Here is a 20,128-nt window from a genome sequence, read left to right on the forward strand (position 1 = left end):
ATATATATATATATATATATATATATATATATATATATATATATATATATATATATATATATATATATATATATAATCAAATGTTTAGCTATACTGACTAATGTAAAAACACGTTTTGAATTGAACAGCCCTATAAATTACAAATAGTTTAATAATCATTTTAATTTACCAATAATTAACATATTTATTAAATTTTTTAAATGATTACACAAATAGCTTATAATTTTACATAATTAACAAATTATATGTTTATGGCATGCAACAGAAAGTAGTGAAGTTTCAGTTCAGTTTAAAAGAAATGGTAGAAACATTTTGACAAGTTAAAATAGGCTACTTTTATTTAAAAATGGCAGATTTGTTTTGAATGTAGTTTTTAAAAAGCATAGGGGTATGTACATCAGATTAACACAGTCCATATAAACAGAATTAACATGAACAGGATCCCGAAAAAAAATTGGAAACATATTTGTGTTTCTGAAAGAAAATGTTTATTTTATTAATTGAGGGTGCATTCAATTAATCAAGAATTACAGTAAAACCATTTAAAATGTAGAAAATTAAATTTTCTGTTTAAATAAATGCTGTACTCCAAACTTTCTGTTCTACCAAGAATCCTCCACTTGCAGCAATGATACCTCATACATTCAGCAGTCAGTTTATTCTAGATCTTCAGATGAAGTTTCATTTTCTTTCCTGCAGCATTTCACAAAAATTTAATTTGTTTGTAGAGCACTTCTAATGGACCTTACGATCAAACTTTTCTATCAACAGCTCAACACCTCAAACTTCGTTGATTGGGTGGTTAATGATTAGAAATGAACATTATGGATATATGAATCAAACAAAGATATTTAGAAAATATTTCAGCTCTGTAGGTCTATACATTGCAAGTGAATAATGGCCAGAACTTTGAAGGTGCAGCATAAAAGTAAGAATCATGAGAAACATATCAGAGAAATATATCAGTATTTAAGTGTTTTTTTACTATCAGTCTCCACTTTCACATTCTTCTTTTGTTTTTGGCTATTCACATTCTTCATGCATATCGCCAGCTACTGGGCAGGGAGGAGAATTTAAAGTAAAATAAAAACAAAAAAATTTTGATCTGTTTCTCAGACACACCTATCATGTCACTTCAGAACATATTCTTCTAAAAATCTTTGCTTGTGTTCAGCAGAAGACAAAAAGTCATACACATCTGGGATGGCATGAGGATGAGTAAATTATTATTTCTTTTTAAATGCATTTTTGGGTATACTGCTCATTTAAGTTCTTTGGACATTGTCAGTTTCTTCTTAGTGTCAGATGTGGCTTTCTCTTTGAGAGTCTGTCTTAAAGGCCAACATCCTAGAATCTTCTCTTCACTTTTACATATGAAACTGGTGTTTGGCATACTGTTAATTGAAGCTACCAGTTTAAGACCTGTGAGGTGTCTATTTCTCAGACTGGAGACTCTGATGGACTTGTCTTTTTGTTATGGTATCTAGGCCATCCACTTCTTTCCCTATCCTGGTCAGATCCAGTTTGCTTTTTTTCTTTCAATAATGTAGTGCATAGAATAGCATTCATCTCAAAGATCAATTGACTGATGCATTTCTAGAGAAATCTGTTTCTTTTTGGCTATTTATATAAGCAAAATGTGACTTGCAAGTGTAAAGAGACTTGCAAGAAATGCAAGTGTACTCAATACTTCAGCAACTGAAAAAAACACACTGAATTGTGATGTACATATTTCGTTGATCAGGACAACCATTTTCAAGTGTTCTAATAATAAGAAATGTTTATTGATCACCAAATTTATACAAGTATTAAAATTATATTTAAGGATTATGTGACATATTATTATCTTAGTAGACTTGAGTCATGACTGCTGAAAATGTGGCTTTGACATCACATGTAAAAATTGGATTTTGATAATAAATAAAATCTAAAACATTTATTTCAAACAGTTGAATTAATTTGCAGCATTACTCATGTTTAAGGTAGTGTTTTTAATAAAGTTAATGCATTCTAGGTAAGAAGCTTCCATTTCTTTAAAAAATGAACAAAATAGTGTTTCCAAACATATAAAATGTAGTGTATTTTAAGTTAAATCTTCTAGGGAACAATAAGTCCGGTTTATTTTGATGTGAAAGCTAGTAAAGAAATGGAAGCTAGTAAAACTGAGGATTGCATTTGGTTGCAGGTGCTTTAGAAAAGGTTACAGTAGATTTTTGAAAATGTATTAGTTTTCTGCCCCTCCTCCTTTAAGAATGGCACATAATAACTTTTAATGAAGATAAAAAAGTTTTACACATTAACAACATTTAAGTGGTTAAGCGTTGCCTCATGTCCTGAAAATTATTTTGCAATTACTCCCCCTATTGGCATCATTAGTTAAATGGACCTCTAACACCTGATACAAATGCAAGTAGATTTCTAATGTTCTGGACATGACTGTAACAACGTACCATAAGGAGTTTTTTTCTTTGTTTGTCACATTTTCCCACAATTAGACAATTTGTAACATATTATTTTAGCTAAACATTAAAAATTATGGCTTTTTAAACAGAAAAAGCAGTTGTTGAAATAGTTATCCATACAATGAACATCTTTGGCCTGAAATAATTTTGAGCATTATAATAATAAAAAATAAAAAAAAGATGCTAATTATTTTGAACTGTACCTGAGAAGTTATTAAAGCAATATTCCAGGTTCAATACAAGTTAAGCTCAATCAACAGTATTTGTGGCAGAATGTTGATTATCACAAAAATTTATTTGGACTTTTTCCTCCTTTTCTTTAAAAAAGCAAAAATGTGGTTACAGTGAGACACTTACAATGGAAGTGAATGGGGCCAATCCGCAAACATTAAAATACTCACAGTTTCAAAAGTATAGACACAAGATGGAAACAATAAGCCGTGCCCCTGTAATCCTGGTAAACAACCATTTAAACAACTTTACAGCTCAAATAATACACACGTTTTAACAGAAGATTTAATGTACGCTTTTATAAAAAACCTTCCAAAAATGTGCTCCATTTACTTCCAATGTAAGCGCCTCACTGTAACCTCAATGTTTACTTTCATTTTATTTTTAAAAGGAGGGACGTGGTAAAATTAGTGTTGTGGTAATCAACATTATGCCATAAATGCTGTTGACTGAGCTTAACTTAAACCCGGAACTTCTTAATAATACAACATTAACGAGATGATTTTGATAATAAAATAATACAAAATATTGTGCAACAATTCACTGGACGAAATAACAAATTTCAACTAAATTTTGGACAGATGAAAAGTGTTGCTCTTCTAAATTTCACTTAATGCAGCGCATGTTATGAGTCCTCAAACCAGTCCACTATTAGTATAGTTAAAGAGTGTAGCCTATAGGTTTTCTTCTCTCCGTCCTGCCTTACCTCAGCCAAAGCAGTTTCAATCACCACCTTGTGCATTTGTGTCTTTTCCTGTTGGGCATCATATCAAGACAAGATTTCCTTTTATTACTGCATTCAACTGCATGACTCACTTGAAAGTCACTACAGAAAAGGTTTGGTGATGTTCTGTCCTGGAATGGAAAACTGCTGTCAATAATCTTGCTCTCTCACTCTGGATATTAGATTGATTTTGACTTATATATGTTTAAATATGAGAATATTTTATGTAAGGGTAGGCACTGGCCACAAAGGACATCTGCATTATGTGTAAACTCTTTGTCATGACGGTCACATTTCATACTCATTTGTATTATTTAAATGAAAATAATTAAATAAATAAATAAATTACAACCAGGTGCAGAAAAAAATAAACTACTTTGAGGACATTTTCCATACATACATCAGAAATCTGTGGTCTTATCAGCTCATATCAACATCAAAAGAACTCTTTAAGATTTTAAGAAAAAATAAATTGTTCATGTCTGCGAGTCTGTAAATGGTCAGTTCACACACTGCCTGAAAGATCATCTACAATGAAAGGTAACGATTTCACACTACTCGATTAAAAACATTAATGGTTTGACATTAAAACATTAATGGTGTACTTCGAAGCACACATAGGACTGAATGTAGTATTAATATTTTTCATATATTATATTATATATATATTTTCCAATATATGGTCAACTATGAGTATGGTTTGTCCCTGAGGTTATACCGTAGAGTGTGTCAAAATGACGTCAACACGAAACTGAAAGTAACGAGCCGACGTCAGAATGGAGATTTGCCGGAGTTTACCTCTGGACTGTCTGATCAGTATATTCTCTCTTCTCCAGGATGAAGATTTAATCAAAGCGTCCAGTGTCTGTAAGGTAAGTGATGTGAGAGGTAATGCTCTCATACTGGCAAGAATTTACTTTGAATGAGGATTCGCATAGTGTAGAGGCCCGGTATTAAGTGCACTCCTCCAGATGCAGATATATTTGAGGCCTTTTAATCTTACCTTCAATCCGGAAACAACAACGCCCCTTAAAAACAGACCTACTCGATTAAATCAGACCCTGATATGAGAAGTGATGAAAGGGTTGCAATGTTTAGTAAACCGGAAAAAATTGAGAGAAGAGGTGGAAAAAGATTCAAGGAACAAATCAAGGAAGTGAATTTTTTTTTCTCTTTTTTTTTTTTGTTGTTGTACATATAATCTCCTGAACGATATATACGAGGGACACAAAACGAAGGCAAAAAGGGAAAACAAAGAAACAAACAAAGCAAAAAGCAAAATAAAAGGATAAAATCCTCATTCCAATATTACATCACCATTCATAGCAGATTTCACAATCCCATTAAAGATCTCGGATGTTTTAAAGGCGTTTTTGTTTCTTTTAAGTTTATATAGAGAATCAACAAAACCTTTTATCTCAGAGCGAAATAAAATAAAGTTAGGTTTAGAAGCTATCTCTCTGGATTTGTGGAAATTATATTTGGATTTTGGCAGCATAGTCTAAGAGAACAGAACCAGTGTTACAGAATAGAAACAGGACCATTTCATCTTTGATGTCAATTAGATTGTTAATGAAGTAAAGTGATGTAATGAGATCTCAGTCCAAAATTAATTTGAAAAGGATTCAAATTCAGTAAATTCAGATTCAAATAAATTCAATTTCAGAACCACAAAAAAGAACATTCTGGTCAGATTTCCATGAATTTAGATAAGAATAAATTGCAAGAGTAAAAATTGTGAAGGATATTACTATGAATCTCTCTGACCTTGTTTGGTATTATAAAAAGGTTATGTAAAGATCAGACATTATGAAAAGTTATTGAAGGATAACTTTGTTGCCATAAAACCATTGCTTTTGGAGCAAAACTGGTCTTAGAAAGTAAAGTTTTTCTAATATGTATGTTGTTGCACTTACGATCTAACAAATCTACTCCTATCATTAAACGAAGTGGTTCTTCCTTTGGCGGTGAGTATTGTAGCAAGGATTTAAAGTGGCCCTATTATGCTTTTTGGGATTTTACCTTTCTTTTAGTGTGTAATATAGCTGTTTGTGAATGCAAAAGGTCTGCAAAGTTACAAAGAACAAAGTCCACGCAAAAGGGAGTATTCTCTCCCACTGACAAAACTGCTCAAGAACTACAAGAAACGGGCTGTTTGTAGTCCAGCCATTTCTTCCGTAAAGTATCTACGTCACTATGATGAGATGGGTTAGTGTTGTCGCCATGTCAAGAAGATGCTGTTTTCTTCACTGCAAAAGCGAAACCTGTTTGGACGTCCAAAGGCAAACGAACTGAAGAACCAGTGGTTAAAATGTATTTGAATTATTTAGCAGTGCAACCACAACCAATGCCGGATTTTCAAGTCGTTTACTTCTGAAAGATTGTGCAGTTCCCATTTTGTTGAGAGAATCTGGAGCAACAGGATCACAACCTGTAAATATGCTTGATTATTAATGGATTCATCTGCTACTGAATTTACTTAGGCCTCTGCTAACCTGCTAGCTAATGTTATTGTGTTTAAATAGTTTTTTGCTAATCAGTTGCGGTCCCACTTTTACCTTCAATTGTGTAGAATTATGCCGATTTATTTTTCTTACTATCATACATAGTGATCAAAGTTGTTGATGGATTTATTATTACAAATTGTAATTTTACATCTGCAATTCAATGTTATTGTTTTGGTAAGGGTTTACTATTCAGCTGTGGGCCGGCTTTTACCTAAAACTGTGAATCAAAATGGTCAATCTCAAGAGTCTTATACAACTATATAATTACAAGCTGTAATGTTATGGCCACTATCGGTAGTCCACAGCTAACTTGCTCACTAACTCTCTAATACAATTCCAGCAAAAGATGACTAACTTAGATGCATTACATATCTTTTACTTGAAGCTTAGTTAGGATCACAATAATCAACAGTGTTCTTGTAAGAAAGTTACAAAATTAATTTACCACTGTGAAAAATCCTGCTCAAGTCGTGCTTGCGAAGGTGGTTCGGGTCGATCAGCTTGCTCTTCCAAACTTTCATTATCAAACTCAAACTGGTACAGCAAAAACCGACGCCATCGACCATAGTTACAATAGTGTTTTCAGCTGTTAAGGAAGCCTGAAACTCTGTTATGGTAAGAGGCGTTACATTTCTGACACATGCTCTACACGCCAGCTGACCAATCAGAGCAGTCTGGGCTTTTTCGGAAAGGGGTATAATTCAGAGCATTTGAGCCAGAGGATGAAAAAAGGTTTAGCAGAAACATGCAGTATGAGAAAATTTGTTTTTTTGAACATTAAATCATGTAAACCTATTCTAGTAGACCCCCAAAATAAAATCATGAACCTGTAAATTAGCATAATATGGGCTCTTTAATAAGATGAAGAAGCTTAATTGCTATTAATCACCCTCGATTCTCAATACGAGTGACATTAACATGTTATCTTTGATACATTTTTTTAGTAACTATTTGAATTCCTGCTATTCTCAATGAAGATTGAGATACAAATAAAATTCTTCTCAGCACAAATTTGTTAAATATGGTCCTGTTTCTATGCAAAATACTTATTGTTACTTGAAAGCTAACTTCCATGAATCCAGTGCTTGCTGTGGAAATTAGCTAGTTTAATGGGCAATTTGTTACAGTTAAAATAAAACCCAACAAAACACATCCCTTTGAAGCCAGTCTTTGTTTTCTATATCTTAGGAGAAAAGTTGTCAGTCTTTCACAAGCCGATTTTTTTTTATTGTGATTCCAAGATATTTCACTGATTGTTTGACTTTCACTCCACAAATAGAAGATTTGTTAGATTCATGAACAGTTAATATCTCACACTTATCCCTATTAATTAGAAAGCCGGAAGCTTTTGAAAAGATTTCCAATCCATCCATAACACTCAGAACCTGGTTTTCATCTTGAAGAAAAATACATGTCATCTGCCAGCTGACTGATTAAGACAATATTGTCAGCAATTCTTATACCCTCAGCACTAATACAATCCACTGTATAAAGATTCAGTAATTCTACTGCTCTCAAAAATAAGAAAGGGGAAATCGGGCAACCTTGCTGTATACCCCTACTAAGTACAAAATGTTTTGAAGTTCCTCCTGCAAGGACAACACTGCTTTTTATACCTTTGTATATATTTTGAACCATTTTTTAAATGTTATTCCAAATTCAAATGTATCTAAAGCTGTATATATAAATTCATGTTCAACAGAATAAATGGCCTTATAAAAGTCTAGAAACAAAATAATGGCACCATCTTAACCATGATCAGAGGAGTCTAATATATGTAATACAAGGCGAATATTATTTGAGATATGTCTACCCTTCATATCTGACTGTGTTATTGAAATAATTTCTTCCAGACAAGACTTCAATCTTTTAGCAAATAGAGAAGTTAATAATTTATAGTATGATGGAATGCCAATTTTCAATATAAAGACTATCTTTATTTGGTTTAGGTTCAAATCAAATCTCTTAGATCCTTCCAAAAAGTCCTATAAATTTCAAAAGGTAAGCCATCAGGGCCAGGACTTTTATTTAAAGCAGCTTTGGATAATGTATGTTCTAACTCTTCTAATGATAAGGCACTTTCACAAACATTTGAGATATACAGAGAGATTTTGGGTATAAAGTGATCAACTCTGTTGAAAAATGTTTCACACCATTCAAAATTGAAAGATGAGGAATAAAGTTCCCTTTACAAAAACCTTCACTATGATGCTGTGCTTTGCTAAGCGCTTTGGGAACAATCCCTGCATTGTGACCAGCTGTGAATATGTGTGTAACACTTCAATAAACATTGACTGGAATTTATAGCCTCGGCTGGTGAGATCATTAGATGCACCTGTGGTCAGGCTATAAATAGAGGCGTCACCAGCGTGTCGTCAGATCCATTTTCTTCAGAGCATACTGTGCCGTGTGTCTCACAAGCCTGTCAGAAACTTTCTTTCCTCTGCTAGGATTTAGAATTTGTTAGGCAGTGCGCAGTGAACCTTTTCTCCTTTCCCTCTTTCTATATATATATATATATATATATATATAAATAAAAAGAAAAGAAAAAGGTGGAAAAATTACGGAGAAGCAAAGCAAACGATGCTTGTTTCCCTGTCAACGTTCTATGACTGTCAGGGACACGCATCAGTTTTGTTTTGTTTGTTTGGGGAAAGAACATGCTGCTCTCGCGTTGGGGCAGGGCGAGTGCACGCATTGTGACCTACTTTCGGGCGAAATGCTTTGCACTTGCCTCGATTACTTCCGGGAGTCAGCGCCCACTCTTTCATCGTGGGGCTCTCGCATATATCTGGCTGAGGAGCGAGAGACTGGTCCATCCCTAACGCTCGCTCTCTCCCCAGATCCAGCTGATCCTTCTCGTAAGCCTGAAGCGCGCCTCGGCGCCTCTTCGTTTCACGAGGGGGGCGCTGAACCTCTGTACATTTCACGCATAATAATAAAGCGGCTTAGAAATTACTCAAGGTGGTTACTCAGGCCCCCCAAACGCTCCAAATTATAAGACAGATTTCTGTCTGGTGGCCAAAATAAAAAATATATATATATAATAATAATTTAAAAAAGGGAATGCTATATTAGTCCCTTCCTTTCTTTTAATGACCTCCATGACGAGCTTTCACGCTCATGGAGGAACCCATATACTTCCCGTGTTCACGTACCCTTGACGTCTTTATACTCGACTATCGTGGGTGCTGACATGGGGGTATTAAATGATGCTGCCTTGCGGGCTATCTCTCACCTAGTTCGGCATCATCATTAAAGAAACCCGCTCTCCCCACTAAGCCATGCTGGACTACCTCCATGCTAGTGGGGAGGGCTTATCAAGCGGCAGGTCAGGCTGGTGCTGTGCTGCACACCATAGCCGTGTTACAGGCGTACCAGGCTGACCTACTTAAAGACCTGAGTGCGGGTGCAACGCCGATGAAGAAGCCTTTTCTGAACGTCGTCGGGCCACAGATTTATCTCTCTGTGTGACCAAGCAGACAGCCCGTGCCATTGGTCGGTCTATGTCCGCTTTAGTCAGCACGGAGAGGCATTTATGGCTTAACCTTTCGGGCATCAAGGATAAGGACAGAGTTTTCCCACTCTTTTGCCTTCCGGTCTCTTCGGAGACACCATGAATACAGTTATATTTATTTTTTTCCTTGCCGCACTCAGGAGGCGGGGCCGTCGGCCACCCAGTCCCGGCCCGACTCTGCTAGGCAGAGCGTGGCGAGTCATGCTCCCCCTCGTAAAGACTGGGGACAGCCTCATCGCCCTCAGCAGTCCCCGAAGCAGGACCTCAGGGTCGGGATTTCTAAAAGAAAGAAACCCTGACGGTCTTGTACCCAGCCTTGTGGGGGTGATTCCTCTCGGGACGGGGCACGTGTACCATCCACGTCGACCCTCACGAAACCTCTTCACTCCCGCCGCCTTTGGTGACAGAGGCTTCCAACAAAGAGTTGGGTGTACCGATGCTTCCTGCCTTTATCCAGGACGGGAAACACTCGACATCCCCTCAACAGGAAGTGTCGAAATTGATACCCATCTCAGAGAACCTGTCAGCGTGGAAACTTCTGCCAGGCTTTTTTCTATGTGGGTTCTGAAGACAGTAGAAAGAGGCTACAGAATTCAATTCGCTCGCCACCCTCCGCGTTTCGTGGTTCCCACTACCGTGAAACCGGAGCAGACATGTCTACTGTGCAGAGAGCTGCAAAATCTCTTGGTCAAAGGGGCCATGAACGTGTTCCCCTTCCAGAGAAAGTCTCATGCTATTACAGCAGATACTTCCTGCGTCCAATTTTAGATCTTTGAGGCTTGAACCCTGTTCACGCTGATCACGATCGATCTCATGGATGCATATTTCCATATTGGAATTCTGCCACAGCACAGGAAGTTCCTGAGGTTCACTTTTGGGGACAAAGCCTTCCAGTATCGGGTTCTTCCATTCGGCCTAGCCCTATCACCCCGCACATTCACAAAATGCATGGATGCAGCACTGGCTCCTTCGTGAATTAAATAGATGACTGGCTGATCTTAGCACAGCTCCAAGAACTGGCAGTTCAGCACAGGGATATTGTCTTAGCTCATCTGGTTTCTCCGGGTCTGAGACTCAGCGTCAAAGAGCGTTCTCTCTCCCACCCAGGGAATCACCTATCTGGGGGTTATATGGAATTCGATCACGATGCGGGTACAGTTGTCTCCCGCTCGTATCACGTCCATTCAGAACACCCTGAGCAAACTCAGGCTAGGTCAAGGTCGCACTGTTCACCAGTATCAACAAATACTTGGTCTCATGGCATCTGCGTCAACGGTGATCCCTTTGGGCCTTCTCCATATGAGACTGTTTCAGCTGTGGCTAAAAGCCAGGGGACTTCATCCAAGGGCCAGTCCCCTAGGGCTAATAAAGGTTACGCGCCGCATGCTTCGTTCCCTTGCTATGTGGTTCAGACCCCGGTTTCTTACCTTGGGTCCCACTCTAGGTGCGTCTCGTCGTCGCAGGCTGCTAACAACAGACGCCTCCCTGATGGGCTGGGTAGCGGTCTTAAGTGGTCGTCCAGCTCAAGGGGTTGGGAGGGTCGTCAGCTCGGTTGTCACAGTAACTGTCATGAGTTGATGGCTGTATTTCTGGCCCTGAAATACTTCCTCCAGAGGCTACCATAGTTTCTTACATAAACCATCAAGGAGGTCCACGTTCACGTCAGCTGAATTTCTGGCCCGTCGGATTCTCCTTGGGGCCCAGGGCAAGCCGCTGTCACTCAGGGCACTTTATATCCCTGGATGCCCATATGTGGGAGCAGATTTACTGTCCAGATAGAAAATACCGACGGGTGAGTGGAAACTCCACTCCTAGGTAGTGGAACAAATCTGGGTGAGATTGTACATGGTAGAAGAGGACCTCTTCACCTCTATGAACAGCGCAATGTCTCCTCTACTTCGCCCTGAGTCACCCAGCCCCCCTGGGTCTGGACGCGATGGCGCATACATGGCCCAGAGTGTGTCTGTATGCGTTTCCCCCAGTTTCTCTGCTCCCGGGAGTCTTGGCCAGAGTTCGCCAGCAAGGGTCTTGCCTCTTACTGATAGCGCCTCGCTGGCCGAACAGGATTTGGTTCTCAGAGCTGATATCCCTCCTCGATGGCTCGCCTTGGGCGATTCTGGACAGGAGGGACCTTCTGAGGTGCCTTTTTTGACACTACGTCTTGTCACTCTGGAAGCCTTCTGCTCCCCGCCGTTTTTAATGCCGGAGCAGGAAAGACTTCATGGACTCTGCCCAGTCCCAGCCAGTGGCGTAAGTCAGGACAGTTATTTGTCTGCTATGGGGGCCACAACAGGGGGGCGGCCGCTACCAAGCAGACTATGTCACATTGGGTGAGGGATGCTATGGCCCTGGCCTATGAGGCCCCAGTGCGGCAGCGTGGGTATTGCGTTCCCAAAGCGCTTAGCAAAGCGCAGCGTCATAGTGAAGCTTTTTGTAAAGGGAACGTCTCGGGTTACATGTGTAACTCTTGTTCCCTGAAAAAAAACGAAACGAGATGCTGCGCTTCTTTGCCGCACTGGGACGTCCCAGGACTGCTCTTCAGAAAAAATATCTGACGACATGCTGGTGACGACTCTATTTATAGCCTGGCCACAGGTGCATCTAATGCTCTCACCAGCCGAGGCTATAAATTCCGGTCAATGTTCATTGACGTGTTACACACATATTCACAGCTGGTCACAATGCAGGATTGTTCCCAAAGCGCTTAGCAAAGCACAGCATCTCGTTCCGCTTTTTTCAGGGAACAAGGGTTACACATGTAACCCGAGACGATTTTGATAGAGGTTGGAAATATATGAATTTATAATTTTATTGTCAGAAATAAGGATGTTATGTACATAAAGACTCTTTTAGGAATTTTTGAGAATGACCAAGTTTTTTTTTTTCAGTTTAAAAATAACTGGAATTATTTTCACCATATTCGAGCCATTTGGCTCTTGATCTTATAGTCTCCTCTCGCTTTTTCTATATACAGTTTGTCAAGATTCTCTTGTTGAACATGCAGTCTCATTTTTTCATTTTCATTTAGTGGTCTTCTGAGAAGATTATTTATTTCACTCAATATGTCATTTTGAATTTGTGTTTTCTTTTTAGACTGTTCTTGACCATATTTAATTGAAAAGCTTCTACACTTATTTTTTAATAACATTGAATAAAACACACACACACACACACACACAATAAAATATTACAATTATTATTTTGATGCATTGTAAACAACCAACTTCCTGTACTTTAAACCTGCCCATTTCACATTCCTTTTCATATCAACTTTCTACCTGCTTAGCCTTTTTTTAGTTTTTGTGGTTGCAGAAGAGAAAGTAAATATAGAAATATCGACACAAATAATAATATAATTAATATATTGTATATAAATTATTATATATTATAAAATATTTTGTAAATAACTAATGTATAAATAAAAGGTTGTAATTCTCTAACAAAACCAAGCCTTAGTGATCTGAGTGTGTCTTCTAATAAGTCATTTTCTGTGCTGATTGTTTTGGAAAATATGCAGAATTCTGCTCAATTAATTTAAACATGCTAGTAAAATGTACCACAGTCTTAATGGCTGCTGAAAGTATTATTATAGAATTATCTGAAATAATAAATAAACAAACATGCAACGAGTTGGGGGATGTGTGGAAACTTGTGAATGATGGGAGTCTTCTGCGGAATTCTTCACACACAAATTCCATATGGTCCTGGGAAAAATTAAAACATCACATGTACAGTACACCTTTACACAATAACATGATATGTGTAATAATGTTCTTTCAAACATTTTTGTTTAGGAATGGCACCATGCTGCGGAGACTCCGTGGTTGTGGAGGCAAGTCCATATGGGATTATTTGCTTCAATGCAAAGTAAAATTTCAAACATTTTCTGTACAGGGTAAAATTCATGCATATTACAAAGCTGATGTCATTATTAATCTTGTGTTTCACACCAAATGTGTTGATGAAAGTGATTTGGTGTGAAACACAAGATAAATAATGACATCAAAATAATTTTTATAGGAGAATGTGTTTGCAGAAATGGAGTTTTTGCAACGTTTCACAGCTCCTCTCAAACACGGGGACACACTCGTGGAAGAATTATTACCTGCGGCGTGCCCACCTGGAGGTGAAAATGAAATCAGGCAGGTCATGTGCAGACTATACCTGCAAGAGCCTACGAGGTCATAAAGGCAAGTGATCTCATCAAAATCCACATCAAACACATACAATGCCTTTACAAATTAGAGCACCATCTTCATGTACTGCTTTGTTGATTTTGATGGCTGGTCCACCCAAACAAAGCTGCCGAAATACACTACTGGTTTGGAAATAATGGGAAGAAAAAAATTACAAAGGCTGCAATCATAGCTCAAAATACTCTTAATTGCATCCTATTTCTGTCGTATTTGTTCACTCTGTGCTTGCCAGTAAGTCACAAATGATGTATGTCACGCTGTCCAGCGGATGAAAATATTTATGGTCTGTGCTGTATGATTTTGTTGCATTTTTGAAGTGAATATAATAACATGTTAGACATCACAGTTGGCCAGTTGTTGAATTAGTAGCGACTGATATAAATATTTATCTTTTTCGACAGGTAGGGTTGTTGGTTTTGCATACTTGGTTGGAAACGATGCCTGCTCAGATGTTTGGAAGAGCACACCAGTAGTCTGCAGTGCATCCACAGATGGCACAGTCAAAGCATGGGACATTCAGAAGGCACAGACATCCTTGTTCATGAAGACTTGAAGAAATTACATTTACATAACGAAAATGAATCCTCTGATTTATTTTTTTATTTGTTTTGTATTGTTACATTATTTTACCCCCAAATTCTCATTACTGTAATATGCAAAACTCCATTCTCATTAATATTATGAAGTAATGGAAATCATCCAGACAAAATCAGTTTTAAAGCATATTTAAAGCAGTGTACTATGATAATGTATAGGGATGCACAAATATGAACATTGTTGGCTGATAAGATACAGATTTTAACAAAATATTATAGGCAGATACAGATATTTTTGGCCACTTACCTTATTTTGTCATCAAATCACTGTTTTTCTTTGGAATTATGCTTGAAAAATGTACAAAGAGGTACAAAAGCTATTTCACTGTACTAACAATTACAGATTTTCATTGAACATGGATTGGATTTGTAAAACACATGACAGGCCAAAATGTTAAGAGAGCCTCAATGAAAGATTAATACAATAATAAAAAAAGAGATATGATATGAAGATTGATGTGGGGTTATTTTGCCCTTCTAAAACATTTTTAAATGTGTTTTTGCACTTCTAACAAACTCATATTTTGTATTCGACATGCTTTACAATTTCGGAATTCATTTATTTTGGTTGGTATTTCCTTTATATTTCACACAGAAAAAATATAATCAACTTTATACAATGCAGTAAATTTACATTATTAATTGTAAGTAAACCAGCGGTTAATGCTAATGACAATGGGATTAATTTGGTCAGTTATTGGCTGATAAATATTGGTGGCCGATTCATTGGTGCATCCCTAATAATGTATACTTACAATAATACTTATACATTCAAATGTATTTTCTTTATGCAATAATATTTTTAATATGCAATTTTTTTTACTTTTGATTAGTTTATTACATGTAATTTACCCATAATGTTTTTTATATTTAATTGCAGGGTTTTAATTTATGGTCAAGTCCTTCTCAAAGCCCCCTGCAGGACATTGTAGTTGATCCTGTTCAGTCCGTTGCTGTAACTTCTGACATCACAGGAACAATCAAAACCTGGAAGGGTTCAACTGGAGAGGAGCTGGCCTCTTTTGAATCCGGATTCTCTAAGACCACACTACTCTTAGTCAGCAACAATTGCAGCTCCTTCGTTATGGTATAATCGTTCATAGAAATCTGTCATTCTGTAAATCTGTAATTTGTAAGTTTATAAGTTTGTGTTTATTTTCTGCCCTTTAGGTGGGAACTATTCTTGGTTCTCTAGTTGTCTTGACTTGTCCCACACTCTCTGAAGTCTCAAGGCACGTGGTGTGCGACTCGTTCAGTCTAAATCTCCTACTCTCATCCCTAGATAAAAAATGGATACTTTCCGCCTCCAAAGAAAACATTGACTTGAGTCCAAAGGTAAGGCAGGCTCTCCCAAAGTTCATCGCTCGCCATTGTGATTATTGGATTCTATTTATAAATGACCAATAGTGTTATAGGCATTATTTGAAAGGTATGAAATTAATGACAGCTGGTGTGTGTGTCTTTGAAGGTTTTCTACAGTGAAAGTGTGTGTGATCCTGTTGAAGATGAGGACACCGTGTGTCAGAGTCTGCCTGTCACTGGCTGTTGTGCTGCTGTGTTTCTCCCATCTCAACCTGCACGTGTCGCAGTAATCCATAAAGATGGTCTTGTCAACAACTCACTCTCAGTATTTGACCTGAACATAAAGGAATCCAAAAACAAAAAAGAGCCACAAGGTTCGCCTCAGAAATAAAAGACTAAAATGTATCACTATAACTGTTCTTTTTTGTTGTAGGTTGAGTGTATTTTTGTTTAAAGGTGCACTCAATAAGTTTTTGTCCATGTAATTTTGGACTTACACTAACACCTAGTGGTGTGGATGCGGCATTATTCTAATGCAATAGTTTTCAGTTACTGATACTATTGTATGAAATCAATATTCACAGTCAGCCATGGTTAAATTAATCCACAACAGAAAGTGTCCAAAAACACTGTGGTTAATGAGATTAAGCAAGTAGTTTTGACATGGTCATGTGATAATAAACTGGCAGCCCCCATAAGGGGACCCTCTCCATGTAAAATAAAACAGCTTTTATAAAGTTACTGATATGACTGGAGTCTTCATCTCATGTGAGGTCTCATGATTTCCTACATGTATTGCAAAATTATCTTTTATTTCTTTAGGAGTAAAAAAAAAAATTGTTGAAGAAAAAATTGAGTGCACATTTAAAGGCATCGTTAATTCTCTCCAACCACTTGTCATAAAAACCACTTTTCACCATTCTATCAACTCCTCATGAATAAATCTCGCCATACAAATTTACTTATTGAATATTTTGTTTTAAGCAGAATTATGTCATTCGTTTTTACATACCCTAAAATTACATTAGGAAACATAAATTGATGAAGTATTTATTAAGATGACTTTCCTTCCTCTTTCAGCTCAGCAAGTTGCATCATTTCAGGTAGAAATGAGCCATCATTCAGACGTCATTCTAGAGGCAAGAGGGAGCAACACTCTACTGCTTACAGATGGAAACCATCTTAAAGTCTACACACTGAAAGGAGAACTTGTGGCTAGTTTTGAAGATCATATACAGCCGATAACGTCTCTTTGTGTGGTAGGCTGTTGGACCAATCAACTCATTCCGGCCTGTCAAGAACATGTCAGGGACATATTTTAACCAAAATCTAAATTAAAAATAAAAAATTACACTGATGAGCCAAAACATTATGACCTATGCCTAATAGGATGTTGGTTCTCAGCGTACCGCCAACACCGCACCAACCCACCATTGCATGGACTCTACAAGACCCCTGATGGTGTCCTTTGGTATCTGGCACCAAGACATTAGCAGAAAATTCTTCAAGTCCTGTAAGCTGCGAGGTGGAGCTGCCATGGATCAGACTTGTTGGTCCAACACATCCCACAGATGCTGAATCGGATTGATTGATCTGGGGAATTTGGATTTGCAAGGGGAACACCTTGAACACTTCATCATGTTCCTCAAACTATTCCTGAACAATGTGTGCAGTGTGGCGGGGCACATTATCCTGCTGAAAGAGGCCACTGCTATCAGTGAAAACCCTTGTCATGAAGGGGGGTACCTGGTCTGCAACGATGTTTAGGTAGGTGGCACATGTCAAATCCACATGAATGGCCGGACTCTGGTTTTCCCAGCAGAACATTGCCCAGATCATTGCACTCCCTCCACCAACTTCCTACAGTGCATCCTGGTGCCATTACTTCCCCAGGTAAACGACATACACGTACATGGCCGTCCACGTGATGTAAAATAAAATGGGACCTTCTTCCACTGCTCCAAGGTCCAATTTTGACGCTTTCGGCTGTGGACAGAGGTCATCATGGCACTCTGACTGGTCTGCGGCAATGCAGCAGGGTGCGATGTACTGTGTGTTGTGACACTTTCCTCCCATAACCATCATTAAAATTTTCTGACTTGTGCCACAGCAGACCTTCTGTCAGTTCGGACCAGTTGGGATAGCCTTCGTTGCCCTCACGCATTGATGAGCCTTGGGCTCACCCTGTCGCCATGCAGCAAAATCTTAATGAACAATTTCTTTATGCAAAATATAATTTGTTGTTTTTTTCTCTTTTGATTTCAGGGTGAAATATGAGCTAGACATGTTCTTGACAGACTGTGTTATTTATTCACCTTTGTTTGTGAGTAACTAAGTCTGCTGATCTTGCAGGACAGTTTTCGGGTGGTGACAGCGTCTCGTGATCTGTCTCTCAGAGTACTGACATGGAGAAATGATAAAGATCATGGGCTTATGCTTGAGAGCCAGTATCACTTGCTCGGAGGCTCTTACACAATGTCGAGGTACAGTATTATCATCCATACAATAAAATGATCGTTTGACAGCAATATTGTAAATTGTCATTTTCTTTATATTTAACAGAGGATTCACCAACGTTTCCTGCGATTATTCGAGTATTGTGGCCTCCGTGGAGTCAGTGGATGGAAAGGATGTTCTGAAGGCTTATACGTTTGATTTTTGAGCATCAAATGCACTCAGATCTTCTCTACTCGATAACTAGGTATAGCATATAATAGCTCCAGATGCTCTTCAGTTGAGCAAAAGTAAACCTTGAGAACTAATATTATATGGTGCATTCCATAAATATTATTATCAGAAATGTTAAAGGGTAAAACACTTTAATAGTTTGTGCTTCAGGAGATTCAAAACATGTACAGTGAGTTTGAGGTGTGTAGAAAAATTTGGGAAGAAAATATTCAGAAAATCCTGATTCACTTAAGGTTTACATTTATATGTTGGAATGCCTTGCTTCTTCAGTTTGTCTATATCATCAGTTTGCCTGTATGCCTATAAATCCTGTAATCTACATAAATAAAGACAGTTATCAGTTTAAGTTCTGTACAGTCTTAATATTTTATTGCAAATAGTTGGACAAACTTGGTACAAAAAATTAGAGGTTGCAATGCTTTTCTAAGCAACATGGCACATAATATGTTTTGTTTTTTGTCATCAAAACATAATTTATGATATAACATGTATTTTTCAACTTTTACAAATGGTAGTGGTATGATTTGGTCTACCCCTTTTTAGATTCCTTGTCTGAACCCAGAATCCAAATAAGAGCCAAAGCCTATAAAACATCAATCTTCCCTTAACAGCTCTTTTCAATCCTATGTTCAGCTTAATCGGTTACTTAAAAACTACCTGTGTAGACACCGATGAAAAGTGCTGGGCTTGTCTTTGATCATGGACAAAAATGTAAATTAACTTAATTATCTTGTTTAATTTAAGGTATTATTTAGTTAGCTATTGTTATCTACATCACACCTCAAACTCGTTCATTGCAGCTGATCTCAAAAGATGCAGAACAAGCTTCAAGACCTTTTTCATGATCTCATGGATGCTATTCCCGCCATTTGTGTTTTTCACCTAAAAACAGTTTTATCAAAGTGAAATAATGAAATCACTGGATTGATTTAAAAAGATTTTAGAATAACATACTGTACCTTTGGTTGCTCGCTCTAGAAAAGCATACTCAACTTCCTCTGGTATTGTGAAGAGATGAGCAAAACAGTCCAGAATGCACATCACTGTTTCTCTTGAAGCCTGATGATGGCAATAAGAATGAATTCACATCATGTAGCAAAAAAAGTCTACTTGAGAATTGTGCATGCTGTGTTGTAAGTCTTAAAATGTACTGATAATTTAGTGAAGGTGATATTGTTAGATCACAGTTAAAGGTAAAGTGTGTAGTTTCTGTGCCACCAAACAATATTGCAAAAATAGTGTTTTGATAGTGGCACAGAACTGCAGAGTTTACACTTTTCTGGAGGCTTGACCTTGGCTTACTTACAATTGCCTGTGTATATTAACTCTTTCCCCGCCAGCGTTTTTAAAAAAAAGTTGCCAGCCACCGCCAGGGTTTTTGACGATTTTCGCTAAATTTTAATGGCCCGCAGAATATTTTCTTCCATGAATATATGAAGATGCTATATATCACAATAAAGATCTGAGCCTCTGCTTTTAGGCAAAAAAAAAACGATTTTATTTTATCTTCATTTGTCCTTTTTTTATTCCGACTTGAACAGAGGTAGGTTTTGTCAAAAAACAACATTTCAGACAAAAAGCTGAGAAAAAGGCATGTTTATGTCTGATATTTTGAGCTTCTCAATACTCCACTTCTTCATGTTTGAGACGATTGCAGTCTGTTTCTTTGATCAAAGTGTTGCGTACTCTTTCAAAACATGCGCAGGGGTCTTCCTTACCGTATAACACCTAAAACACGGAAACCCGGAAAATTCCGTGTTTGGCGGGGAAGCGTTTTTTCATAAAACACGGAAAAGTACACTGCCTTGCCAAATAAAAGTTGCATACTCTAATATTTCGTTGGACCACCTTTAGCTTTGATTACCACATGCATTCGTCTTGGCATTGTTTTGACAAACTTCTGCA

General features: G+C 37.6%; 1 protein-coding gene and 1 pseudogene across 3 annotated transcripts; one reads left to right on the forward strand and one right to left on the reverse strand.

The window, feature by feature from the left end:
• The first annotated feature begins 4,156 nt into the window (after nucleotides 1–4,156).
• fbxw12 (F-box and WD repeat domain containing 12) lies at nucleotides 4,157–18,560 on the forward strand. Of its 3 annotated transcripts, none has more exons than XM_052091705.1 (10): nucleotides 4,157–4,289; nucleotides 13,236–13,308; nucleotides 13,462–13,635; nucleotides 14,043–14,160; nucleotides 15,114–15,320; nucleotides 15,404–15,568; nucleotides 15,702–15,909; nucleotides 16,616–16,794; nucleotides 17,888–18,018; nucleotides 18,098–18,560. In XM_052091705.1, the coding sequence occupies exons 2-10, from the start codon at nucleotides 13,238–13,240 to the stop codon at nucleotides 18,195–18,197; spliced, it is 1,353 nt and encodes a 450-aa protein (XP_051947665.1). In that variant the 5' UTR covers nucleotides 4,157–4,289; nucleotides 13,236–13,237; the 3' UTR covers nucleotides 18,198–18,560. The 3 variants fall into 3 exon arrangements, with proteins under 3 accessions (XP_051947665.1, XP_051947666.1, XP_051947664.1); XM_052091706.1 differs by having other exon boundaries at nucleotides 13,505–13,635; XM_052091704.1 differs by having other exon boundaries at nucleotides 13,236–13,273; nucleotides 18,098–18,559.
• A 93-nt stretch (nucleotides 18,561–18,653) lies between these two features.
• The window catches only part of LOC127618443 (protein tyrosine phosphatase domain-containing protein 1-like), a 40,462-nt pseudogene continuing 38,987 nt past the window's right edge, over nucleotides 18,654–20,128 (reverse strand).

This window comes from Xyrauchen texanus, chromosome 25 (assembly GCF_025860055.1).
Source record: "Xyrauchen texanus isolate HMW12.3.18 chromosome 25, RBS_HiC_50CHRs, whole genome shotgun sequence".
In the NCBI taxonomy this organism is placed as follows: domain Eukaryota; kingdom Metazoa; phylum Chordata; class Actinopteri; order Cypriniformes; family Catostomidae; genus Xyrauchen; species Xyrauchen texanus.